This window comes from Ornithorhynchus anatinus, chromosome X3 (assembly GCF_004115215.2).
Source record: "Ornithorhynchus anatinus isolate Pmale09 chromosome X3, mOrnAna1.pri.v4, whole genome shotgun sequence".
Lineage (NCBI taxonomy): Eukaryota > Metazoa > Chordata > Mammalia > Monotremata > Ornithorhynchidae > Ornithorhynchus > Ornithorhynchus anatinus.
The window spans coordinates 228,385-251,179 of record NC_041751.1 but is presented as its reverse complement, the minus strand read 5'-3'; the positions used below and the strand labels follow the sequence as shown (position 1 = coordinate 251,179).

The 22,795-nt window shown below is 54.1% G+C and overlaps 1 protein-coding gene across 2 annotated transcripts; it reads left to right on the top strand.

Moving 5' to 3' along the window:
- The first annotated feature begins 1,189 nt into the window (after positions 1-1,189).
- Positions 1,190-18,358, top strand: KDSR (3-ketodihydrosphingosine reductase). Of its 2 annotated transcripts, XM_029053663.2 has the most exons (10): positions 1,192-1,455; positions 5,991-6,080; positions 6,761-6,817; positions 9,225-9,290; positions 9,514-9,609; positions 11,378-11,569; positions 14,245-14,328; positions 15,182-15,265; positions 16,955-17,056; positions 17,799-18,358. In XM_029053663.2, exons 1-10 carry the CDS (start codon positions 1,348-1,350, stop codon positions 17,916-17,918), a joined length of 999 nt encoding a protein of 332 aa, XP_028909496.1. In that variant the 5' UTR covers positions 1,192-1,347; the 3' UTR covers positions 17,919-18,358. The 2 variants fall into 2 exon arrangements, with proteins under 2 accessions (XP_028909497.1, XP_028909496.1); XM_029053664.2 differs by lacking the exon at positions 9,225-9,290 and having other exon boundaries at positions 1,190-1,455.
- Positions 18,359-22,795: the final 4,437 nt, after the last annotated feature.

The following is a 22,795-nucleotide window of genomic DNA, read 5'->3' as shown; positions in this document are numbered from 1 at the left end:
GATAGGTGATCAGGTGGTCCCCCGTGGGGCTCCCAGTCTTATCCCCATTTGACAGAGGAGGGAACTGAGGCCCAGAGCGGTGACTTGCCCAAGGTCCCCCAGCTGACAATAGTAATAATGTCGGTATTTGTTAAGCGCTTACTATGGGCAGAGCACTGTACTAAGCGCTTGGAATAATAATAATGTCGGTATTTGTTAAGTGCTTACTATGGGCAGAGCACTGTACTAAGCGCTTGGAATAATAATATTCATGTTGGTATTTGTTAAGCGCTTACTATGTGCAGAGGGCTTGGAATAATAATAATAATAATAATGTCGGTATTTGTTAAGCGCTTACTATGTGCAGAGCACTGGACTAAGTGCTTGGAATAATAATAATCATGTCGGTATTTGTTAAGCGCTTGCTAGGTGCAGAGGGCTTGGAATAATAATAATAATGTCGGTATTTGTTAAGCGCTTACTAGGTGCAGAGCACTGGACTAAGCGCTTGGAATAATAATAATAATCATGTTGGTACTTGTTAAGTGCTTACTAGGTGCAGAGCACTGTTCTAAGCGCTGGGGGAGAGACAAGGGAATGAGGTGGGTCCCCCGTGAGGCTCCCAGTCTGCCTCCCCATTTTCCAGATGAGGTCACTGAGGCCCAGAGAAGGGAAGTGACCGGCCCACAGTCACCTCGGAGAAGCAGCGTGGCTCAGTGGAAAGAGCCCGCACGGGCTTGGGAGTCAGGGCTCATGAGTTCGAATCCCAGCTCTGCCACTTGGCGGCTGGGTGACTGTGGGCAAGTCGCTTCACTTCTCTGGGCCTCAGTTCCCTCATCTGGAAAATGGGGATTAAGTGGGAGCCTCACGTGGGACAACCTGATGACCCCGCGTCTCCCCCAGCGCTTAGAACAGTGCTCGGCACCTAGTAAGCGCTTAACAAATACCAACATTATTATGATTACAAGGGGCAGAGGCGGGATTCGAACCCGTGACCTCGGACTCCCCAGCCCGACATGGGGGGGGGGGAACCGATGACCTCTGACCCCCCCGAGCGCCCCGCCCCCGCTACTTCCGGTGGAGGGCGGAGGGGGCACTTCCGGTGCCGGGGCGGGGCAACCGCGCCTGCGCCGGCTCCCCGCAGTGGCGGCCGCCGCCCGCTAGGGGTCGCTCCCGCCCCCTTCCCCGCCCTGCCCCCCCCCGCCCCCCCCCAGGACCGGCCCGAGCCCTTGGAGGCCTTCGGGGCCCCTGGGCCTGGGCCGGCTCAGCCGCTCGCCCTCCCTGCCCTGCTCGCTTGCCCCGTTCGGACCCGCCCCGCCCACCGGACCCCCGACCGTCCGTCCGTCCGTCCGTCCGTCCCTCCGGACCATGCTGCTGCTGGCGGCCGCCCTGCTGGTGGCTTTCGTGCTGCTGCTCTACATGGTCTCCCCGCTCATCAGCCCCAAGCCCCTCGCCCTGCCGGGGGCGCACGTCGTGGTGAGGGGCCGCCACGGGACCGGGGGGGGCTGGGATGGGGGGGCCCCAAATGCCACCCCCTGGGGCTACTTGGGCGGGCTCTCTCCCGAGCGCCGGGGTGCAGGCCCGCACAGCGGGGGGGACTCCGGTCCCTGCCCTAGGTCAGCCTCACGGTGGTATGGGTTAAGCGCCTACTAGGTGCAGAGCGCTGTCCTAAGCGCTGGGGGAGATCCAGGGTCATCGGGTGGCCCCCCGGGAGGCTCCCAGTCTTCATCCCCCGTTGACAGATGAGGGAACTGAGGCACAGAGAAGTTGTCACCCGCCCACAGTCACACGGCTGACAATGATAATGATAGCAATGATGTTGGTGTTTAAGCGCTTACTAGGTGCAGAGCGCTGTTCTAAGCGCTGGAGGAGATCCAGGGTCATCGGGTGGTCCCACGGGAGGCTCCCAGTCTTCATCCCCCTTTTACAGATGAGGGAACTGAGGCACAGAGAAGTTGTCACCCGCCCACAGTCACACAGCTGACGGTAATAATAATAATAATGTTGGTATTCGTTAAGCGCTTACTATGTGCAGAGCGCTGTTCTAAGCGCTGGGGCAGATCCAGGGTCATAAGGTTGTGCCACATGAGGCTCCCAGTCTTCATCCCCCTTTTACAGATGAGGGAACTGAGGCCCAGAGAAGTGAAGTGACTCGCCCACAGTCACCCAGCCGACGAGGGGCAGAGCTGGGATTCGAACCCATGAGTTCTGACTCCCCAGCCCGGCCTCTCTCCGCTGAGCCGCACCAGGTGAGGCTCCCGGGCTCCGGCCCCCTTCTCGCGGCTCAGCGGAAAGGGCCCGGGCTGGGGAGTCGGAGGTCACGGGTTTGAATCCCGGCTCGGCCACTTGTCAGCTGGGTGACTGTGGGCAGGTCACTTCACTGCTCTGGGCCTCGGCGACCTCATCTGGAAAATGAGGATCGACTGTGAGCCTCACGTGGGACGACCTCATTACCCTACGTTTACCCCAGAGGTTAGAACAGTGCTCTGCACGTAATAAGCATTTAACAAATACCAACAGTATTGTTATCATTATTCTCCAGGTGAGGAACCTGAGGCCCGGAGAAGAAGAATAATAATTGGGGGATTTATTAAGCGCATACTATGTGCAGAGCACTGTTCTGAGCGCTGGGGGAGATACAGGGGAATGAGGTTGCCATTCATTCCCACGTAAGGCTCACGGTCCTCATCCCCATTTGACAGATGAGGTCACTGAGGCCCAGAGAAGTGAAGTGACTTGCCCAGTCACGCAGCTGACAGGTGGCAGAGCCGGCATTCGAACCCGTGACCTCTGACTCCCAAGCCCGGGCTCGTTCCACCGAGTCACACTGCTTCTCGTAAAGTAATGGGGAGATTTGTTAAGCACTTGATATGTGCTAAGCACTGTTCGAAGCACTGGGGGGATACAAGGCGATGGGGTCGTCGCACGTGGGGCTCACAGTTTTCATCCCCAAGTGACGCGACTTACCCAGGGTCACCCCAGCAGACGAGTGACGGAGCCGCGATTAGAACTCATGACCTTCCGACTACCAGGCCCGGGCTCTAAGCGGCGTGGCTCAGTGGAAGGGGGACGGGCTGGGGAGTCGGAGGTCATGGGTTCTAATCCCGACTCTGCCACTTGTCGGCTGGGTGACTTTGGGCAAGTCGCTTCACTTCTCGGGACCTCAGTTCCCTCCTCTGTAAAATGGGGATGAAGACTGTGAGCCCCATGTGGGACCACCTGATCACCTTATATCCTCTCAGGGTTTAGAACAGTGCTTTGCACATAGTAAGCGCTTAACAAAATACCGTTATTATTATTATCATTATCCTGCGTGAGGCTCCCGGTCTCCATCCCCATTCTACAGATGAGGGAACTGAGGCCCGGAGAAGTGAAGTGACTTGCCCGGGGTCACGCAACAGACAAGAGGCAGAGCTGGGATTAGAACTCATGACCTTCCGACTCCCAGGCCCGGACTCTATCCACTACGCCGGTGACCGGGGATCGGGCCCGAGGGGTGGTGAGTGACCGGGGCCGGGCCCCAAAAATATTTGCTCATTCATTCAATAGTATTTATTGAGCGCTTACTGTGTGCAGAGCACTGTACTAAGCACTCGGAATGTACAGTTTGGCAGGAGATAGAGACGATCCCTGCCCAATAACGAGCTCACAGTCTGAGCGCTTACCATGTGCCAGGCACCGTTCTAAGCACGGAGGTAGATACGAGGCAATCAGGTTGAACACAGTTCCTCTCGCACGTGGGGCTCCCGGTCTCAATCCCCATTTTCCAGATGAGGTAACTGAGGCCCCGAGAAGTGAAATGACTCTCCCAGAGTCACACAGCAGACGAGTGGCGGAGCCGGGATTAGAACCCACGACCTCCGACTCCCAAGCCCGGGCTCTTGCCGCTAGGCCATTGCTGCTTCTGGGACGGGGGGAGCCGGGCCCGTGGCGGGGTGGCGAGGACTCGCCAGCCAGGCCACTGGACTCTTCTCCCTCCTGTTGCTGCCATTTTTCATGCCTCGACCTCTCCCGCCCTCAACCTCCCCGTCCAATGATCCTCTTTGATGGCCGGCGGGACCCCAGCCCCAAAAGGACCCCCAGACCCTCCAGAAGCCAACCAGGAAGGGGATGGAGTATGGCCTCGTAGGTAGAGCGGGGCCTTGGGAGTCGTTATGACCTGGGTTCCAAATCCGACCCGCCACTTGTCAGTTAACTTCTCTGGGCCTCAGTCACCTCACCTGTAAATGGGGATGAAGAGTGTGAGCCTCTGCGGGGCAGGGACTATGTATCTGCCCCCGTGCTTAGTGCAGTCCCCGGCACATAGTAAGCGCTTAACAAATGCCATAAAAAAAAAAAGAAAAAGCCTCTGACACTCCGAAGCCCGCCAGGCTTCCTTGCCTTTGCCGTGGGAACGAACGAAGGGGCCAAGGAGCCGATTCCGTAGCCGGTCATCCTGTGTGGCCAACGGGCGAGAGGGTCGGCGACAGCGTCACCAGGCCCAGGGAACCCACCGGACCCCGCTTGGTTTCGGGGGGGCCACACGGAGCGGCTCCCTGCCCTGGGTAGCGCCTGTCCTTTGCTCTCAACTTGAATCTGTTGACCCCGAGGTCGCTGTTGCCTTGGAACCAATATGGAATCCAGCCGGTCACCTATTCTTCCTCCACAGAAACTCCCGTTTCTGCCCGTGACGTAGATTAGGAAAGCGTGGAATCTCACTTGGGAGAGTTGACTCGTCTAAGCTCACCTCTAGACCTGTTATCTTGTCGTGGGCGGGTGTCTACCGACACGGTCGCATTTTACTCTCCCAAGTGCTTAGTACAGTGCTCTGCACGCAGTAAGTGTTCAGGAAATAGCATTGATGATGGTGCTGATGATGATGATGATGACGTTAGCTTACTCTGAATCAGAAAGATTATGGAGGTTAAAGCACTCGTTGCTGGGTTGGTGTTTGGACTAACAGAGTTTGGACTCTGTTCTCGCCGTGAAGAGAATCTCCACGGTTTATACGTATATTCAGCGGGGACTTCGCCGAGCGCTGGGCGTCGTTGAGGTGACAGTTGGTGTAAAGTGGAGGGAAGGGAGGGAGGGAAGGAGAGAGAGAGAGGGATGGGGGAGGTTTTGTGGTTTGGGACATTTATGTGGCATAACACCATCAGCCGTTTAACAACTACTGTGGTCGTGGTTGAGCCCCTAGGCCCCAGCCTCCACTCCAGCAGGTGTCTGGTGAATTTTAACAGTATTTGAGGAAGGAATGAGATAAGAAAATCATCGGGACCCTTCAGGCTGGGGATGGTTTTTGTGCCCAAGGCACAGAGCTAAAACGGAGCAGACCAGTGTGGAAGCGGCATGAAGGCACCACGCCTGAGCAGAACCAAAGACCACCCTGCTTCTCACCTTGCCTCTCTTAGATCCCCAATTTTCCTGATAATGTTGACTCGCTTTTGTTTCGTTCTGTTTTGCTCTGCCGTCTGTCTCCCCCGATTAGACTGTGAGCCTAATCATTGGGCAGGGATTGTCTCTATCCGTTGCCCAACTGTCCATTCCAAGCGCTTAATAAGCGCTCAATAAATACTATTGAATGAGTGAATGAATTCAATCTAGATAGGAAAGAAACTGGAAGAAAAGCCAGCCCTTTGCACGGTATTGCTGATTCTTTGTCAACACAGAAGCAGCATGGCTCAGTGGAAAGAGCCGCGGGCCTCGGACTCAGAGAACCTGGTTTTTAATCTTGGCTCTACCACTTGTCTGCCGTGTGACCTTGGGCAAGTCACTTAACTTCTCTGTGCCCCAGTTTCCATGTCTGTGAAAATGAGGGACTAAATCTTACACCCTTCTACATAGACTGTGAGCCCCATGTGGGATGGGGACTCTGTCCAAACTGATAACCTTGTATCTACCCCAGTGCTTAGAACAGTGCTCGACACACAGTAAGTGCTTGATAAATATTATTATTATGGGGTTTAGTTACCGCTCTGTTTCTTTCTAAGGGAAATTTCAATTTTGTCTTCTCACGTTTCTTTGGTTTTTAGGTTACCGGAGGCTCCAGTGGCATTGGAAAATCGGTCGCTATTGAATGCTATAAACAAGGAGCATTCATAACCCTGGTCGCAAGAAATGAGGTAACTCTCTTGACCCACTTGTTGTCTTTCTGGTAATTGGGCCTAAATTCTTTCTGGAGTTATTGAAAAGGGGACAGATACATATGAGACACAATTTTCATGCAGCAAAATGTTTTTGTGTTTAGTTGTGGCCTCATTTTGAATGCAAGCAGAACATTTGCAGAGTGGTTCAATTGATCGTTGAGAGCGTTTCCATTTTTCCCGAGAGCACTTTGGTCTTTGACGATGGGAGAGGGAGCCTGGGGAAGGTGTGGCCTCCCATTTGGGTCCAGCACAGGCCGGGCCTGACCCACGCATCTCAAGTCCATCGACCGCGTTGGGTCGGCGGACCGTTTCGAGTCTGCGGACCTGCCTGGGTCAGGTCTGAACCGACCCTGGCTGGACCCAGATCAGCCTGTCTCCCCCCGCCTCTCCGTGCCGCTCTCTTTCCCGTTCTTCCCCTCCCACTCCAGACCAGGCTGTTGGGGCTGCTGGGACATCATGGCGGGGGAATTGGGGAGGGTTAAGATGTTCCCTTCTTTCCATCTCCTTCCATAGAATAGATTTACAATTCCTTTCTGGTGGTTAGCTGGTCCTGTGGCACGGTTTTAAATATTTTTCTGTTTTTGGATGAGTGCTTGTCTCTGATCCATTTCTAAAAAGGAGCAAAAACAAACCTAACGAATCTGTATTGGTTCCAGAACAAGCTTCTGCAGGCCAAGAAGGAAATTGAACAGCACGCGATTAATGACAAACAGGTAAATTATTGCTTCAGCCCTGCTTTCTGTTGTAGTTGACCTCAGATTGTGAAGGGGCCAACAACCCCTGCTTCTCGTGACTAACATTACCTGCTAACCTGCATGCCTGCCTGTTTGCTTGCTTCCTGGCTGAGTTGACTGACTGATTGCTAGCCTGCTTGAAGGAGCCTGAAATGCTTTTTCACTGTCCAAGACCTTGACTCCTTTGCCAAAAACGTGTGTGAGAGCCTCACCCTGTTATTCCCGCGGCCGATCCTCAGTCCAGCAACCCCCACGCCCCCATCTAGAGAAAGACTCCGTCTCCTGCCGGGCCCGGACCGAACCCGGCGCCGGGCCGAGGCGGAGGGCTCGTGCCCACCGGCTTGGTGGTCCCGTGGGATTTGGGGCCTCGGGCTTCCTGGTTCTCGGCGACGGCCGTGTCGTCGAGTGCAGGGGGCCAGAGTGGGACGTCTGGTCTAGGGGGTGGGCGGCCCCTGGCCCTATCCCAAATCCTTTCAGAGATTGCACGTGGCAGGGGTCCCCCGCGGGCACTAGTTATGGCAACCGGGGGGTCTCTGACCAATGATAACGTTGATATTCGTTAAGTGCTTACTATGTGCCGAGCACCGTTCTAAGCGCGGGAGATACAGGGTAATCGTTGTCCCACGTGAGGCTCACAGTCTTAACCCCCATTTTGCCAACGAGGTCACCGAGGCACCGAGAAGTGAAGTGACTTGCCCGAAGTCACCCAGCTGACAGGAGGCGGGATTAGAGCCCTTGACCTCTGACTCCTAAGCCCGCGCTCTTTCCACTGAGCCACGCTGACTTAGGGTTGTGGCCTCAGAGGCACTCGATGTTGTGTTCCTTTCTGGTGCTTTGGCAAACCGTCTGGGCTAAACCCCTTTCTGCTGGTATCCAGAGGCCGAGAGAATCTTGCGCTGGCAACGTTTCTCCTACCGGGGGGATTCCGGCTTCTGTCCACACCTCCGCCGGGGACTCGTACGGGAACCAGCCACCACGCGGTGCGGCCTCAGGCGTGCCAGACTGAGGGCAGGCGGATGGAGGGAGCGCGGAGGCCAGTGGGGCGGGGGTGGATGACGGAGGCCCCACTGCCGTACAGTCAGACCCCACGGGCAAGAGGAGGCTGTTGCTGGTTGTCGCTGTGGCCGGTGCGTGCTCAGTCTGGCCTCATTGATTCGTTCGTTATTTACTGAGCGCTTACTGTGCACGGAGCACTGCACTAAGTAGTTGGGAGAGTACAGTACACCACTGAACTGTCACATTCCCTGCCCACGACGAGCCGACAGCCTAGAGGCCTCCCACAGCGTCACCGGGTTCTGGCTGAGGAGGTTCTCTGTCCTTTTGGAAGGGGTCCTTCGGCCTCACATCTTCTAAAGGAGCTATGAGAGGAAGGGAAGGGAAGAAGAGAGAACCGTGCCTGCAGTTTGAGAGTGAGCCTACAAGTTGGGCGTGCCCCCTGCCGAGGGAAACGGGCCATCTCCCTCTTGGCTTTTGCCTCTTCAGGAACTAAAGCGTGAGAGTCCGTGATAAACCCTATCTCCTATAGGCAGAGGGCTCCCGTGGGCAAAATTGGGCTAGAGGCAGCGGCTGAGCCGGGCCAGATTAAAGATGTGCCCTTTGGTCAGAGGGAGCCCAGGGAGGGCCCGTCCGCTCCAACCTGGCCCCGGGAGGGCTAGTCCGGTCCATCCGGGAACAGCCCCGGAGGAGGTACCTGCCCTGGGAATTCCCACCTGATCCAGGATGGGCCGGGCTGTCCCGAGTCTTGCACGTCGGAAACCGGTCTGGGGTTATCGACGCCCCCGTCTGTGGCCGTGGGGGAACGGCCCGCTCTCCCGGGGGGCGGAGCCGGCTATCCCAGGGCCATTTTGTACCAAGAACACAGGCGGTCTAGAACCTGAACCTCCCTGTATCTCTCTCCTACTGCCCCACCTCATCGTCCACCGGCCCACTCGAGAAATGGTTCGTGGGATGCAGGGGGAAAACGAGGCACTGGTCCCTGGGACCCTCACCCGGTCAGATCATTCTAGTGCTACCTCCCGACACTCCCCTTCCGCCGCCTCCTCCTTCTCCCTCCCTCCCCCTGCCCTCCCCCCACTTTCCCTCTCCCGTCCTGTCTTCTCCAAGCTATTTTAGGATAAATCGATCTAGGCAGTGTAGTCACAGACAGTATCTTGCTCTAAAATAGCATTTTAACCCACTCTTTTCATTCCTTTTTCTGGTGGCTTTTCCCAGTGAAGCAGACTTTTCAACCAAATGGTCTCTCAGGACATCTCCTGTGTTAACTACCTTCCAAAGTGTTTGGAACCTTTTTTTCTGACTAGATACCTATCGGTGGGAAGACTGGACTCAGTAAACAGACCTCTCCCTGTCTCTTCTCACCGACCACGTTGGCTTTTCTTTCGCCCAGGTTGTGCTCTGCATATCGGTCGATGTATCCCGAGACTACGGACAGGTAGAGAATGTCATCAAACAAGTAAGGAGGAGTCCCTCAGGGCTCGTCGACGGGGAATCTCGACCGCTTGTCACTGTTTTCCATGTCAGGCGTGGAATGTAGAATCTCTTAGAACCGGTCCATCTTTTGTGCATTTGTAATGGTAGATGATCATCAGCCAGTATAGTTTGAAATTAAGGCCTTGAGCCTCTCTCGTCTCTCCACCCAAAGACCGGCTCCAACTAATAACAAACGGTGTTTTCAGGCACAGGAGAAGCTGGGTCCGGTGGACATGCTGATAAACTGTGCGGGATATGCACAATCAGGAAAATTTGAAGACCTTGAAGTGAACTGTTTTGAAGTGAGTAACGATACATTTATTGTAGTGATTCAACTTGAAAGAACCGGCAAGTCAGGAGGGCGGTGAGCCGAATCACTCAGTCGTATTTATTGAGCGCTTCCTGTGTGCGGAGCACTCTGTTAAGCGCCTGGAAGAGTACTTCATAGCGACAGACAGACACATTCCCAGTCCACGACGAGCTTAAGAGTCTAGAGGGGGAGACGGACAATAATATAAATAAATTACATTTAATAAATGTAGACATTACCTTTTAGTACATTTCGTAAATTACATTTTAGTAGATCCTGAGCTGTGTAGAGTGGGCAGGCAATAAGGGCGTGCTGTCACCCAGAAGACAAGTGGCAGAGCCGGGATTAGAACCCAGGTCCTCTGACTCCCAGGCCCATGCTCTTTCTACACAACTCCATTTGTCAGGTTTTCATTCCAGCCTATTAGGACAGGCTGTCAGCTCTGAACCGTGCATTTTCAGTCTCCTTCATAATACATTTTTGAGCTCAGCATCTTGGCCATTCTTGCACTTTGCCTCCTTTCATCCCATTTTACAGATAAGAACCCTGGGATCCCATGGGAAGGTGCAGTCGGTTGCCTGGCAGGCAGCGAGGCATTAATAGAACTGGGATTAGTGTTCGCAGTTCCTAAGGCTGCACGTTCCGTTTCTCCTTAGGGAATTTCACCGATGCCCAGTTGTGTGGGATGGAAGCAGATCAAGGGGACTCTGGAGTCCTGTCATTTCTCCCCTGGTCTCATGGGCCTCCCAGATGGGTTTAAAATTTAAACCCATCTAAAATGTAAAAGTCCACATTCAGTAAGAGTTTTTTTTAATGAACTTCACTGCCAATTTTCTTTTTTAATATAATGCTATTTCAGGTGCCTTTGTTAAAAATGTCCATCAATTCATTCTTGGATTGTGTTTGAATTAAATTTGCTTCTAAGGCTTAAGTGTTCCAGAGGTTGAGGGACTTTTCCCAAAAGTGGGCCTTAAAATCCACGTGCAGTTGTGTCCCTGCTTCCCCGTAGGTCCGACTGCCGACCTTTCACAGCTCCCCACCCACCACACACACACACACACATTGTACTTTCCCAAGTGCTTAGTACAGTCCACTGTGCATAGTAAGTGCTCAGTAAATGCTATCGACTGGCGCGTGCGCGCACGCACACGCCACCCCCCACCCCCAGTCCCTGTGCCGGAGCCAGAGCTCCAGGCGGCTTTTTCTACCAAGCCTGATCTCCGAGCAGCATTGCCTGATGGGAGTTTGTGCTCGCCCAGCTTGGGCTGAGAGCTCAGTTTACCCGGTTTCCACCACCGACGTGGTTCACGGCCGCTGCGAAGCGGCCCGGTGTAACGAGGAGGAAGTAGTCTGACGTGGCACGAGGTCCAGTCGTAGAACCCTGTTTTTGGAACTGACCATCCATAGAAATAATAATCAAAATAATAATTGTGGTATGTAAGTGCTTACTGTGTCGTCAAGCACTGTATTCAAACACTGGGATAACTACAGGGTCATCAGGCCCCACATGGGGCTCACAGTCTAAGGAGGAGGGAGAATTAGTATTGAATCCCCATTTTGCAGCTGAGGGAACTGAGGCCCAGAGAAGTCAAGTGACTCGCCCGAGGTCACGCAGAAGGTCCATGGTGGAGCCGGGCTTAGAACCCGGGTCTTCCGACTCCTCGGCCCGTGCTCTTCCCACCGGGCCACGCTGCTTCGGTCTCTCCTGTGGATTGTAAATCAGCTAATGAAGGGCATCGGCAACTTCTCTTCCCCGCTAGAAATTAATGAGCACAAATTACCTGGGGAGCGTTTACCCAAGCCGAGCGGTGATCGCCACCATGAAAGAAAGAAGGACGGGCCGGATCGTGTTTGTGTCCTCGCAGGCCGGCCAGTTGGGCCTGTTTGGCTACACGGCATACTCGCCCTCAAAATTTGCCATTCGGGGACTGGCTGAAGCGCTGCAGATGGAGGTAAGCCCTGACTCTCCCCGGAATCGATTTTCCCACCCATTGTTTTCTTCATTCTCTCGGCTCAAACCCCTGGGGGTCTTCCCGGCCACGGGGCGACTCCGGTAGGACGGCCCGTTGCCAAGGAGGGAGGGCCTGACCCAGTGGGGAGGGCGCACTTGCCCACCTCCCCGATGAGGTGAGGAGAGAGCGTACGGACTCCTCTCATCGGTGTTTCGCTTCTAGTGGACCCAGGACCAAGGTATTCAGATCCCGCTCTGTCCCTTTCCCCCGTTCGCTGCTTTGTGCTATTCTGAACTTCGGAGATCAATATTTTAGCTTCCGTAAGATAGGAGGAATATTCTCCTAGACTTTTCGTAGCTTTCCTAGACTGATCTGGAACAGTTGGTTCTTCTCCCTTGGGGGCCACAATCTGAAGAGTTGCTGTGCGATGTAGGGAAGGAAAAACCTTGGCCTGCAAAACCCACCAGGCTTCCACCTGTGGCAGCCTCCCCGAGTCCCGTTGGCCCCCTGAGGGGCGGCCGATGGCAGGGTGCCCTCTGGCCTAGGGGTGGAGCTGGAACCGTACCCCTCTCTGACCCCCTCCCTCCTAGCCCCAGATGGGGGGTCCCACACTGGTTTACCAGGGCACTGTTGCGAGGGGGGGTGGCCCCTGTGTCCCCTCTGAGAGCGCCACTGTCTCAATCACCCGAAGGGGGCCACGACTCTAGGGCGGGAAGGGTTGCTGCAGAGGTAGGAAAGCTGCCCGCAAACCACGCTCCTTCTCTGGACTCCGACGCAGCGCTTAGGCGCATCCAGGCATCAAGGAGCTTGGAGCACAGAGGGGTCTGGCTGGCTCGGTTGTCCGGCCGGGCCTGGGAGACGCCGACCGCCAGGTCCCAACAGCGATCTCTCAGCCGTGTCCCCCGCCAGAGCTCCACTTCTGAGCCAGGGTCACGAATCCATCTGTCCTGACACTCTAGCAACGGACTCTGTCACGGGAGACATTGACGTCCTTTTCTCCACGCCGATTAGGCTGATTGGACTCCTCTAGGCTCTGGCCCGCCTGGATCGAAAGGGTGAAGTCTTATTTCATTCTCCTTCGTTAACCACCAGCTCCTGGAAAACTTTGGGGTGGCGGAAACTGGCTGAGCCAGCTCTTCTGCTCCCAGGTGTGTTTAAAAAAAAAACCAAAAACCGAAAAAATAAACTTCATGGCCTTGAGCGTCTTCCAAAGTCTTCCGGCACGGCTTGGCAACAGGAAGGAATGTGAGCTGGACAATCCGACTGAAGCCTTGGGCGGTGTCCGAGTCTGGCGGGGGAGGCGCGGAGCCGCCGGTTCTGTCTCCGACACCCCCAGTGACATAGCCCGTTCAGCTCCTGCCGTCCACAGTCGAGGAAGATGAAAGCAGTGCGAATGAAAACCGGGATGAAGGCACTTTTCTGTGGGTTGTTTTGTTTTGTTTGTGGTATTTAAGTGCTTACTGTGTGCCAGGCACTGTGCTAAGCGCTGGGGTAGATAAAAGGTAATCAGGTTGGACACAGTCCATGTGCCACATGGGGCTCACAGTCCTAATTCCCGTTTTAAGGCACAGAGAAGTTATATGACTTGGTTAAGGTCACACAACAGACAGATGGCAGAGCTAGGATCAGAACCCAGGTCCTTCCGACTCCCAGGCCTGTGCTCTGAACAATAGGCCTCGGTGCTTCGCCCCAACAGAGCACAGCATAGAAAACCAGGGAGGGAGAGCACGTTTGGCATGCAGGATCTCATGGAGGGGCGTGGTTCTGTAGAGAGGTGGCCTGGATTTGGGGGCGGAGGCCCTGAATTAAGAGTGAGGGAAAAAGATTGCGGGAATAAGGGTCTCAAGAAGGGAAGTGGCACTCTGAGCAATAGAGCAGAGTATAAGCACAGTAAGCGTTCAGTAAGTACCATTGATCGATGGAGAGGCGTTGAATCCACTCAGCTCTCATCAAGCTCACGGGCTGCGTTCTTACAAAAGCACAGAGCAATACCCATTTTGATGCCACTCGCGTGCGGTGCACAGAATTGAAGCAGGCGTGCGTGGTCAGAGAGATGCGCCCTCTCCTCTCCTCTCCTCTCCTCTCCTCTCCTCTCCTCTCCTCTCCCCTCCCCTCCCCTCCCCTCCCCTCCCCTCCCTCCCCTCCCCTCCCCTCCCCTCCCCTCCCTCCCCTCCCCTCCCCTCCCCTCCCCTCCCCTCCCCTCCCCTCTCCTCTCCTCTCCTCTCCTCTCCGATCTCAAGGTGCTGCCACCAGAGAGTGGCCCGGGATGAGGAGAGACCGAAGGGGAAACCATCTGCCCGGGCCAGGGGCGCGGGAATGACAGCTGAAGTGAGGGTGGGCTCTGGACGTCTCTCTGCCTTCCCCTTTGATCCCTGAATCCAGGGAAGAGGGTGGCTGAACCGAAAGCACTGATTTGCCTTCTCTGGTCTCCAGCCTTGACCAGGAAATTAGAGTTCGAGCCCTACGGTCTTTCTCTCTAGGCTTCTCAAAGGCGGGCCAATGGAGAAGGAAGCATTTCATTACCCATGTCGTTGTCCCTGGGCGGGGTCTCTAATCCTGACCTGGACCGATCCCGGGACGGAGGTGCCATCAATTTATTAGCCCTTAGAGTGTGTAATCGAAGCGTGCCAATTGGTATTCCATTCACCTGACAGATTCTAACCTTTCAAATGCAGGTGAAGCCGTATAACATCTACATAACAGTAGCCTACCCTCCGGATACAGACACTCCCGGTTTTGCCGAAGAAAATAAAACCAAGGTAATAGTTCGGGGAGCTCTCCTGGAAGGTGGGGGTTGTGTTGCCGGTTCCGAAGACCACCGAGTCTGGGGATTGATGGGTTGCGGAAGGTGGTGCGGCGCGCCTGCTGGGACTGTTTCCATACAAATTCCTGTATTACGGATCTGCCCCCACGAGGGGAACGCCTCCTCCCCTGGCCACTCACTGCTGCTCCCTAGACTGCGTCCCAGAAAGTTGTCAAAATGCAGAGTGCCGGGCAGTGCAGGGTGGGCGGGCCGAGGCAGAGGGCAAGGCGGAGAAGGGTGGCAGCCCTCTGCCTTGGCCGATGCCACACGCACGCCCCTTGCTCCCCGCACTGAGCCCGCCCGTGCCAACGTGGGAATCGGGGCTTCCCGGAGCAGATGTTCGTGGTGGAGGAGAGTTCCCTCATCCTTCTGTCGTGGCGCATCGACCATTTAATGGAGGCAGGCGTTCTAGCGGGGCTGCAGCTTTAGTCTAAATTGGGCAGCTGGGTTTTGCGGACTCTTTTTTTTTTCTGTTTTCATTCCCATTTTCCCTGTATCTGGGAATCAGAAGCAGAGTCCTTTGTTGGGGTCTCTTTGCCTTCCGAGTTCTCCCTCCTCCTCCTCCACTCCAAGTCTGGACTTCCCCTAGTGTTCTGTGACAGGGAATTGGTCAAGAACGAAGACCGGGGCCCGCCCTCGAGGAGCTTAAAAACTCCTCTTTCCAGTTCTTTCATTAACCACCTCCTCCCCGGTCAAATATTTATCCCATCTTTCTACATAAATTCAGCTGGGGAGTCTTTGCCATTCGTTGCCCTTTAATTGAGTCGGCGCTGACAGGTTATTAATGTGGATATTTTTTTCTGCGCAAGCCCCTGGAAACAAAACTCATATCGGAGACCTCATCTTTATGCAGACCGGAACAGGTGGCCAAAACCATCGTTAAAGATGCCATTGTAAGTGAAATGTCCGTTATCATCTCGGTTGGCTGTTTGTGTGATTGGATTGGCAGGAGGCTCCCGTTTCTCGGTGTAGTCGTGGTAGCCTTTCTTGAGTGCCCATAGGGTGCGGTACACTGAATTAGGCATTGTTATTGTTGCCTGAAAGGTTTCTGTGACAATTTATGGGAAATTCAGTGAGGAAGACTTGTTGAAGGAGGTGGGCTCTTAGGAAGGGTCTGAATGTGGGGAGAGCTGGAGTTCCAAGCTGGGGAAGCAGTGTGACCCAGGGGATGGAGATGGGAGAGTCGAGAGGGAGGTACTGCTAGAAGATGGGCTTAGGAGATGGAAAGAGAGCGAGGTGGGGAAATGTGAACGAGGAGAAGAGAGAGGGGAGGTGGAGCGAGTTGGCAGAGAGGCATCAAGACGATTGGGAGGGGTTTTTGTTTGATGCGGAGAGATGTGGGAAACCAGAAGAAGGTTCTGGGGAGAGGAGAGATGGGGGCCAAGCGATGCTTCAAGAAGATGATGCGTGCAGCAGTGCGTAGTGCAGACTGGCGGGAGCACAGAGGCAGGAGACAGAGAGGCCAGCGAGGAGTCTAGCTGTGACCCGACCAAAGTTTGGGCCAGGCCGGGGGCAGTTTGGAAGGGGCAGGACCAGGAGATGTCATAGAGGAAGACCTGGCAGATTCTGGCAAAAAACTGAATATGAGATGCCAGTGGCGTGAAGGAGTCGAGGATGAGGTGGAGTCTGTGGTCTGATCAATGTCATATTTATTGAGCGCTTACTGTGCGCAGAGCATTTTACTAAGAGAGGGAGAGTATAACACAACAATATAAGAGACTCGTTCCCCGACCACGTCGAGTTTACAGTCTCGGCGGGGGGGGGGGGGGGGGAGACAAACATGAATATAGATAAATTACAGATATATACATGAATGCTGTGGGACTGGCGGTGGGGGGGAGAAATGAGTAAAGGAAGCAAGTGAGGGAGGGGGAGAAGGGAGTGGGAAAAGGGCTTAGTCAGGGAGGCCTTCTTGAAGGAGATGTGCGGAGGGCCTTCAATAAGGTTTTGAAGATGGGCAGATTAATGGTCTGTCAGATGTGAGGAGGGAGGCCGTTCCAGGCCAGAAGCGGAACGTGGGGGCGAGAGGTCGGAGGTGAGAGAGACGAAATCGAGGTACAGTGAGTAGGTTGGCATTAGAGTGGCGAAGTGTGCAGGCTGGGCGGTAGTAGGAGAGAAGTGTGTTTTAAAGCCTTTGGGAGGAGTTCCTGATTGATGTTGCCCTCGGTCACACACATCAATCAGGAGCTGCCCTGCTCCCGGGCTGGGGGCCCGTGCCCTGGGGCGGTGACTGGGACAGATGGTGCCAACTGCAGCGACAGTCCTGAGTACCGGCAGTAAAGGAGGCCGGCTACTCACCTGGGTGGTAGGTCGCCTTGTTAACGCTGACTCAGTCACTTTTCCGAATCACTAAGTCTTTAAGCACAAAATGACATAGTAAAGGCATTGTTTGTTCTCAGGTGAGTCACGCATTCTGCTTGTCCTCTCCCTAGCGGAATTTGTCAACACCCGTAAATGAAATGAACATCAGGAAACCTAAAATGTTAACGTCTATTTAAAAAAGTCCCGCAGGTCTTACCGGCAGCCGAGGAGGCACCGAAGTTTCTTTGTGCGAATGTGACGCTCTCCTTTTTGCTCTCCAGCAAGGAAACTTCAGCAGTTGCGTGGGCTCCGATGGATACATGCTTTCATCCCTGACCTGTGGAATGGCTCCGGTCACTTCCATTACTGAAGGTCTCCAGCAGGCAAGTACCGCCCAGCCAAAAGATTAAAGAATTGATCTATTTTTTAGCCCAGGGAGTAAAAGGAAGTCGATGACGGATATAAAGCCCGGGATTATTATATGAGGATGATGACCATCCTTCATCTCCAGTGAAGGAAAAAAAAATGAATTTGGCTTCAACTGCAACGTGAAGGATTTAGGTTAGATTCCCGGTCCCCCTGGATTATAGGCACCGCTCTTCTCTTTTTCTCGCTCTGATTCTTGCCCCCTCTGCTTGAGAAGGATGCTGGGAGGGCTCAGCGAGGTGTCGCGAAAGTACTTTGGAAAAGTAAAAGTGCTCTGCGAACGATGAGCCCTAAGACCCAGGGATCGTCTTAAATTGTCTCTGTGACCGGCTCTCGGTGTCCCCAGAACACAGCCCAGTAATAATAATCATGATGTTTGTAAGAGCTTATTACATGCCAAGCACCCTTCTAAGCACTGGGGTAGATAGAAGTTAATCAGGTTGGACACGGTCCCTGTCCCTCATCGGGCTCACACTCTTAATCCCTATTTTTGACAGATGAGGTAACTGAGGCACAGACAAATGAAGTGACTTGCCCGAGGTCACACAGCAGACATGTGGCGGAGTCGGGATTAGAACCCAGGTCCTGGTGACTCTCAGGCCTGTGCTCTTTGGGAGGGCACGTTCCGCCCTCCGATTCAGTGAAGCACGTTTAGAAAAAGCGACAGCGCTGCAAGATGTCTTTCTCTCTGTACCGCAGGTGGTTACCATGGGCCTCTTTCGCATCGTCGCCTTGTTTTACCTGGGGAGCTTTGACAGCGTAGTTCGTCGCTGTATGCTACAGAGGGAAAAGCCTGAGGTTGTGGACAAAACCGCCTAATGGTCGCGCTCCGGAACGTAGGATAGCTGCTCGATCGTTCGGAGAGCTTGAGGCTGTCCCGGGACTCCGTTTCTGACGGGTAAACGCTTGTATCAATGTGCTTGGATATGTGAATTGGTTTGACTCTTCCTCTGAACGCCACTGAAAATGGGAACAGAAGAACAACCCCCGAACACTACTGCTATCCAAATACATGGATGAAGACGGCCTGCCTGCCTGCCTGGCTGCCTGCTTCGGTGGGCTCTGAGGGGGTGATGTGCTGGAAGTGGTGTGGAGAACAGGTCTGCAGAGGGCTTGCTTGCTGGGGGTACTGAATAACTGTGTGTATCTTTTCATTTTTGAAGAGCGATGGAGACCAGAAATAGGCTTTGCGGCACGTAGTATTTTCGGGACGTTTGATTTTCCAAGGAAGGTTATTAGATCTCTTGATCCGTGTTTCAGTGCCGTGTTTTAAGCTGAAGCTCCCCCCACCGCAGTTCCAGGTGGTTTCCCCACTTGGCAGGAGGTCTAAATACGTGTCACTGTCCGTCCTGCCCTCTGCCTGCGCAGACACCTGGTGCCGGAGGGGCTGGGGGGACATTTGAGGCGGCGGTCCGGCCTCCGAGTGGCCCCAACCTGGCCTGCGCTTTGCCCTGTGGGTGATGGAGGTGGGAGGAAGTGTGATCTACTGAAGGACCATTTTCGCTAGGTGGGAAGGGTGCGCGTTTTGGCAAACTATCCTAGTAGGCCTAGCCATTCTTTACCTGTGAGAGGGGCCGTTTCCCGAGAACGTGTTCTAAAGGAAATATTCAATTCTAGGAACATAAAGGTTTTCATGGTGTCTTAAGCACCTACCGCCTGGAAATGGATATTTATATATCCCGGCCGCTTCTCTTCCAGTTCACTCAGTCTCCTTTCTTTGCTGCTTTTGCCCTGGGCCGGTACCATAATACGCATTCCAGAAAACAGAAAGCCCTGACTCCATTTTTGACCAGCGAGCGGCAAATGGAAACAGACAGACACCTCCCCATCCCGCTCACCCCGCACAACCTCCCCGACCTCTGGCTTCCCAGGCAAAACCCTAGGTGCCCGACGAACTTTCGAAGGGGCCGAGAACGGCTGCCTTGGTTTCATCCCTTGGAGGGGAGTGGATTGATATAGGTGCTCAAGGTCCACGGTTTGCAGGAGAGTACTTTTTGAGGGGTTGAGGGAAGGGAAAACTTTTGGGGGGTTTGGATTTGGTTTATTTCAACTCCCCCTCTCCTCTAAACATTTCCTGGACTCCCACTTGGCTAAGAGACACCCACTTCAGCTCTGCCGTGTCCCTTCCTGCCTGCCATGCTGCCGAAACCACTCTGCGATTCCAGCCCTGCCCACTTCTGTGAGCTAAGGCCCCTGAAAGCCTCCCGCGTGCTGCAGCACTGCCCAAAAGTTCAGATTCTGTTGTTCATTTAGAGGACTCTGTAGTAAGTGCCTAAAATGAGTCTCTGGCAAAGCTTCTTGTTTCGTACTGTTCCTCCTTAGCATTCCTCATCCAGGGACCTTTCTGCCTTTTCATCCTCAACTCCTCCCTGCCCTGAAGGTAGTTATTCACAGCCTGATCTTCCAACCGGGCACAATGCATTATATTATGGTATTTGATAAAATTGAAGACCCTCAAATTTTGTTGCTTTCTTTTTTCTTCAGAAATGGCATCCGTTAAACCCTCACTATGGGTTGAGCACTGCTTTAAGCCCCGGGGTAGATAGAAGGTAATCAGGCAGGCACAGTCCCTGTCCCACGAGGAGCTCATCATCTCTGAGTCAGGAGGGGGAACAAGTATCGAATCCCAGTTTTCCAGGTGGGGAAACAGAGGCGCACGGAAAAGTTAAGGGACTTACCCAGGTCACCCAGAAGGCAAGTGGTAGAGTTGGGATTGGAATCCGGGTCCTCTGACTTCCAGCCCCACTCAGGGCCTTCTAAATGGTACTGGAAAAAAATGGTGGAGGATTCCACTTTTCCCTCTTTATGCCTTGCTTTAAATTGCCAGACTCTCCAGACCACAAAACTGTACCTTCAGTGGGTAAAGGGGTCACCGTGCCCTCAGGACCCGCTTAACTCTTTATGAATGTAACTAGATGATGGCATCTACTAAGCGCTCACTGTGTTCCAAGTGCTGGCAAAGATAGCTACAAGATAGATTGGATCCCATACCTTTTGCATATGGGGGCTCACAGCCCGAGTAGCGGGGAGAGCAGATGTCTTACCCCCCCCATTTCCCATGAGGAAATGTTATCCCAGAGGGGATAAGCAACTCGCCCAAGGTCACGCCGAGGGCCCGTGACAGAGCTGGGGCTGGAACCCTGATCTCCTGGCTCCCCGTTCCATGATCTCCCCACTGGGCCGAATCGCCTCCCGGTTGCTTACGCTGTGGGTACCCTGCGGCACAAGGTGGCCTCCGGGAGGCCGGGTCTGGGCCTCACTGACCCCCGCACCCCCACCCCCACCTCGGAGGTGACCCAAGGGGCCGGCGATTCGGACTCCGGCGGGGAGACCTTAACCCATCAGGCAGGCGGCCAAGCCCACTTGACGGCAGAGATTAGAGGAAAGGCCTATTTTGAAAATGACCAACGGCCTGGGTTGTTTTCGGTGCCCACCAGGCGGTCCCTACTTTGAGTAGTGCTTTTCTCTTAGCCCCGTAATGTCTCGGGAGCGTTTCAGAGTGGCAAACCGGCGCTCGGGGCGGTTGCTTGAGTGGAATGACCAGGTGGCAGTGGGATCAGTCCTTCCCCGACCACAGGATGGAACTCAAACGGGTGAGCACGTGGGCATCTCCGGCATTATGTTCAAATATTTGGCAGCGGTTTCCTAATTCCAAGTCAGAGAAGCAGCGTGCCCTAGTGGATAGAGCACGCGTCAGGGAGTCAGAAGGACCTGGGTTCTACTTCCGGCTCCGCCACTTATCTGCTGTGTGATCTTGGGCGAGTCTCTTCACTTCTGTGCCTCAGTTCCCTCACCTGTAAAATGGGGATTAAGATTGTGAGCCCCATGTGGGATACGGACTGCTTCCAACCTGATTTCCTTCTCTCTACCCCAGCACTTAGAACAATGCCTGACACATAGTATTTAACAAATACCGTTTAAAAAAAACAAACCCAAAAAACTGTGAGCATTTTGACCTCACTGATCTCTGGCCAAAATGAACCAGTGCGACCGCTCCACTTCGTCACGGTTGACTCACTAAAGTTCAGAGCTGCGGTGCTGCCACCGACTGGTTTTCTTTCTTTTTGTCCCCAACAGAAAATGTCCCAGGACGTTTTTGGTTGGTTTGTTTTTTCCTTCCGGGACCAAACATGTTGACGGCCTTGGTTTTAGGCCTCCAAATGATGAATTGTATCTATCAATCAATTAATGGTATTTATCGAGGACTTAATGTGTGAGGAGAGTACCGTGTTAAGCGCTTCGGGAGGGGACGATACGACAGAGTCGGTAGACGCATCTCTCATCCAGAAGGAGCTGACGGTATAGGGGAGAGGCAGACCTTAAAATACATGACGGAGATGAAGGAAAGTGCGGTGAGGCCCAGAGTGGGGTGAATAGCGAGTGCTTGAGGGGACAGATCCGAGTGCGAGGGTGACACAGAGGGGGAAACGAGGGCCTGGTTGGGGAGGCAAGGGATTCCCGTTAAGCCCGTGTTAGGACTCACCTCAGAATTTCACTTCCCAAGTCCCTGTCCTGCTGGTGTGGCTCATGGCTCGTGATGCTTTCCATGCTACCCGGATGGAGGTTTCAGCTGCCCTGGTGGTTATCCACAGAGGAGCAGGGTTAAGGCAGAGGGTCCCTCCAGCGTGGGCTAGGGTTAGGCGGACAGGTCCGTCCGGGGTCAGTCGGGTTTAGGCTGACAGATCCGTCCGGGGTCAGTCAGGGTTAGGCCGACAGGACTGATTGGGGTCGGTGGGGTTAGGCCGACGGGTCCGTCCAGGATGGGCTAGAGTTAGGCGGGTGGTTCATTCAGGGTAGAGGGTCATTTAGGGTTGGGCGGACCGTCCGTCGAGGGTGGAGAACCAGTGCTACTTTATCGGGGATGGGAGCCAGTTGGACGCTCTTAGATTGTGAGCCCCCTCGGCCCCCTTCCGAAAGGGCAGGCACCCCGTCTGATTCCACCGGTGAAATCACGGCACTCCGGACTGCGCTCCACGCACGGTAAGCGTTTAATGAATACTGTTACTACCAGTGGACAGCATGGGAAGGAAGTGTGTAAAAGCCATCCTGCACTCTGTGTTTTTAAAAAACTCTAAATATAGTAACCACTATTTTTTCCTTGTTACCAGTGTGCCAAATTGAGGTGCCTGGGGAAAAAATTGTGCAAACGTGTCGGCGCTGCAGGGAGCCCTGTGGCTGCCCTCTGGTTAGGTGGTAGCATGGCCCTCGTGGAGCTGGCATCCGTATCGATGACGCTCCCCCACAGACGTTCCCAGAGTACGGAGTCTCTCTATAAGCTCCATTTGCGCAGATTTTGGTCCCAGGCGCTCCTAGGACAGGGGCCGCCATAAGACCTTCGCAGGTTTGAGATTTTGGTCAGGCCTTGTTCCCGTTTCAAAGTGTCCACCCTTTTTAGCCCGATTTTTAGAATTCGTTCTTTTCGTGGTCTGAGGCTCCGAATCCCCCTCGTAACTCGACGGGGTCTGGTGACTGGACATGTGAATCATAACATTACGCTTGGTGTGCTAAAACTCATCACGAAGCCTAGGCTTGAGTGCAGATACAGTAGATTGGATATTTTATTAAGTGTTAGATGAGCTAGTCATATTTTACATGATGTGCAATCTAGGTACTTTTAAACCGGCGGAAATACCTGACTATTTTGATTCATCTCAGAACTCGCGCTTGCTGCTTCTTCGTAAGCTTTTGTGCCGAAC

What these genes read in the sequence shown, in the direction of transcription:
- KDSR (XM_029053663.2), top strand. Translation starts at nt 1,348, where the DNA reads ATGCTGCTGCTGGCGGCCGCCCTGCTGGTGGCTTTCGTGCTGCTGCTC. An exon ending in ACGCGATTAATGACAAACAG is followed by an intron (nt 6,818 to 9,224) that starts GTAAATTATTGC and finishes TCTTTCGCCCAG; the next exon opens with GTTGTGCTCTGCATATCGGT. An exon ending in CTGAAGCGCTGCAGATGGAG is followed by an intron (nt 11,570 to 14,244) that starts GTAAGCCCTGAC and finishes TTTCAAATGCAG; the next exon opens with GTGAAGCCGTATAACATCTA.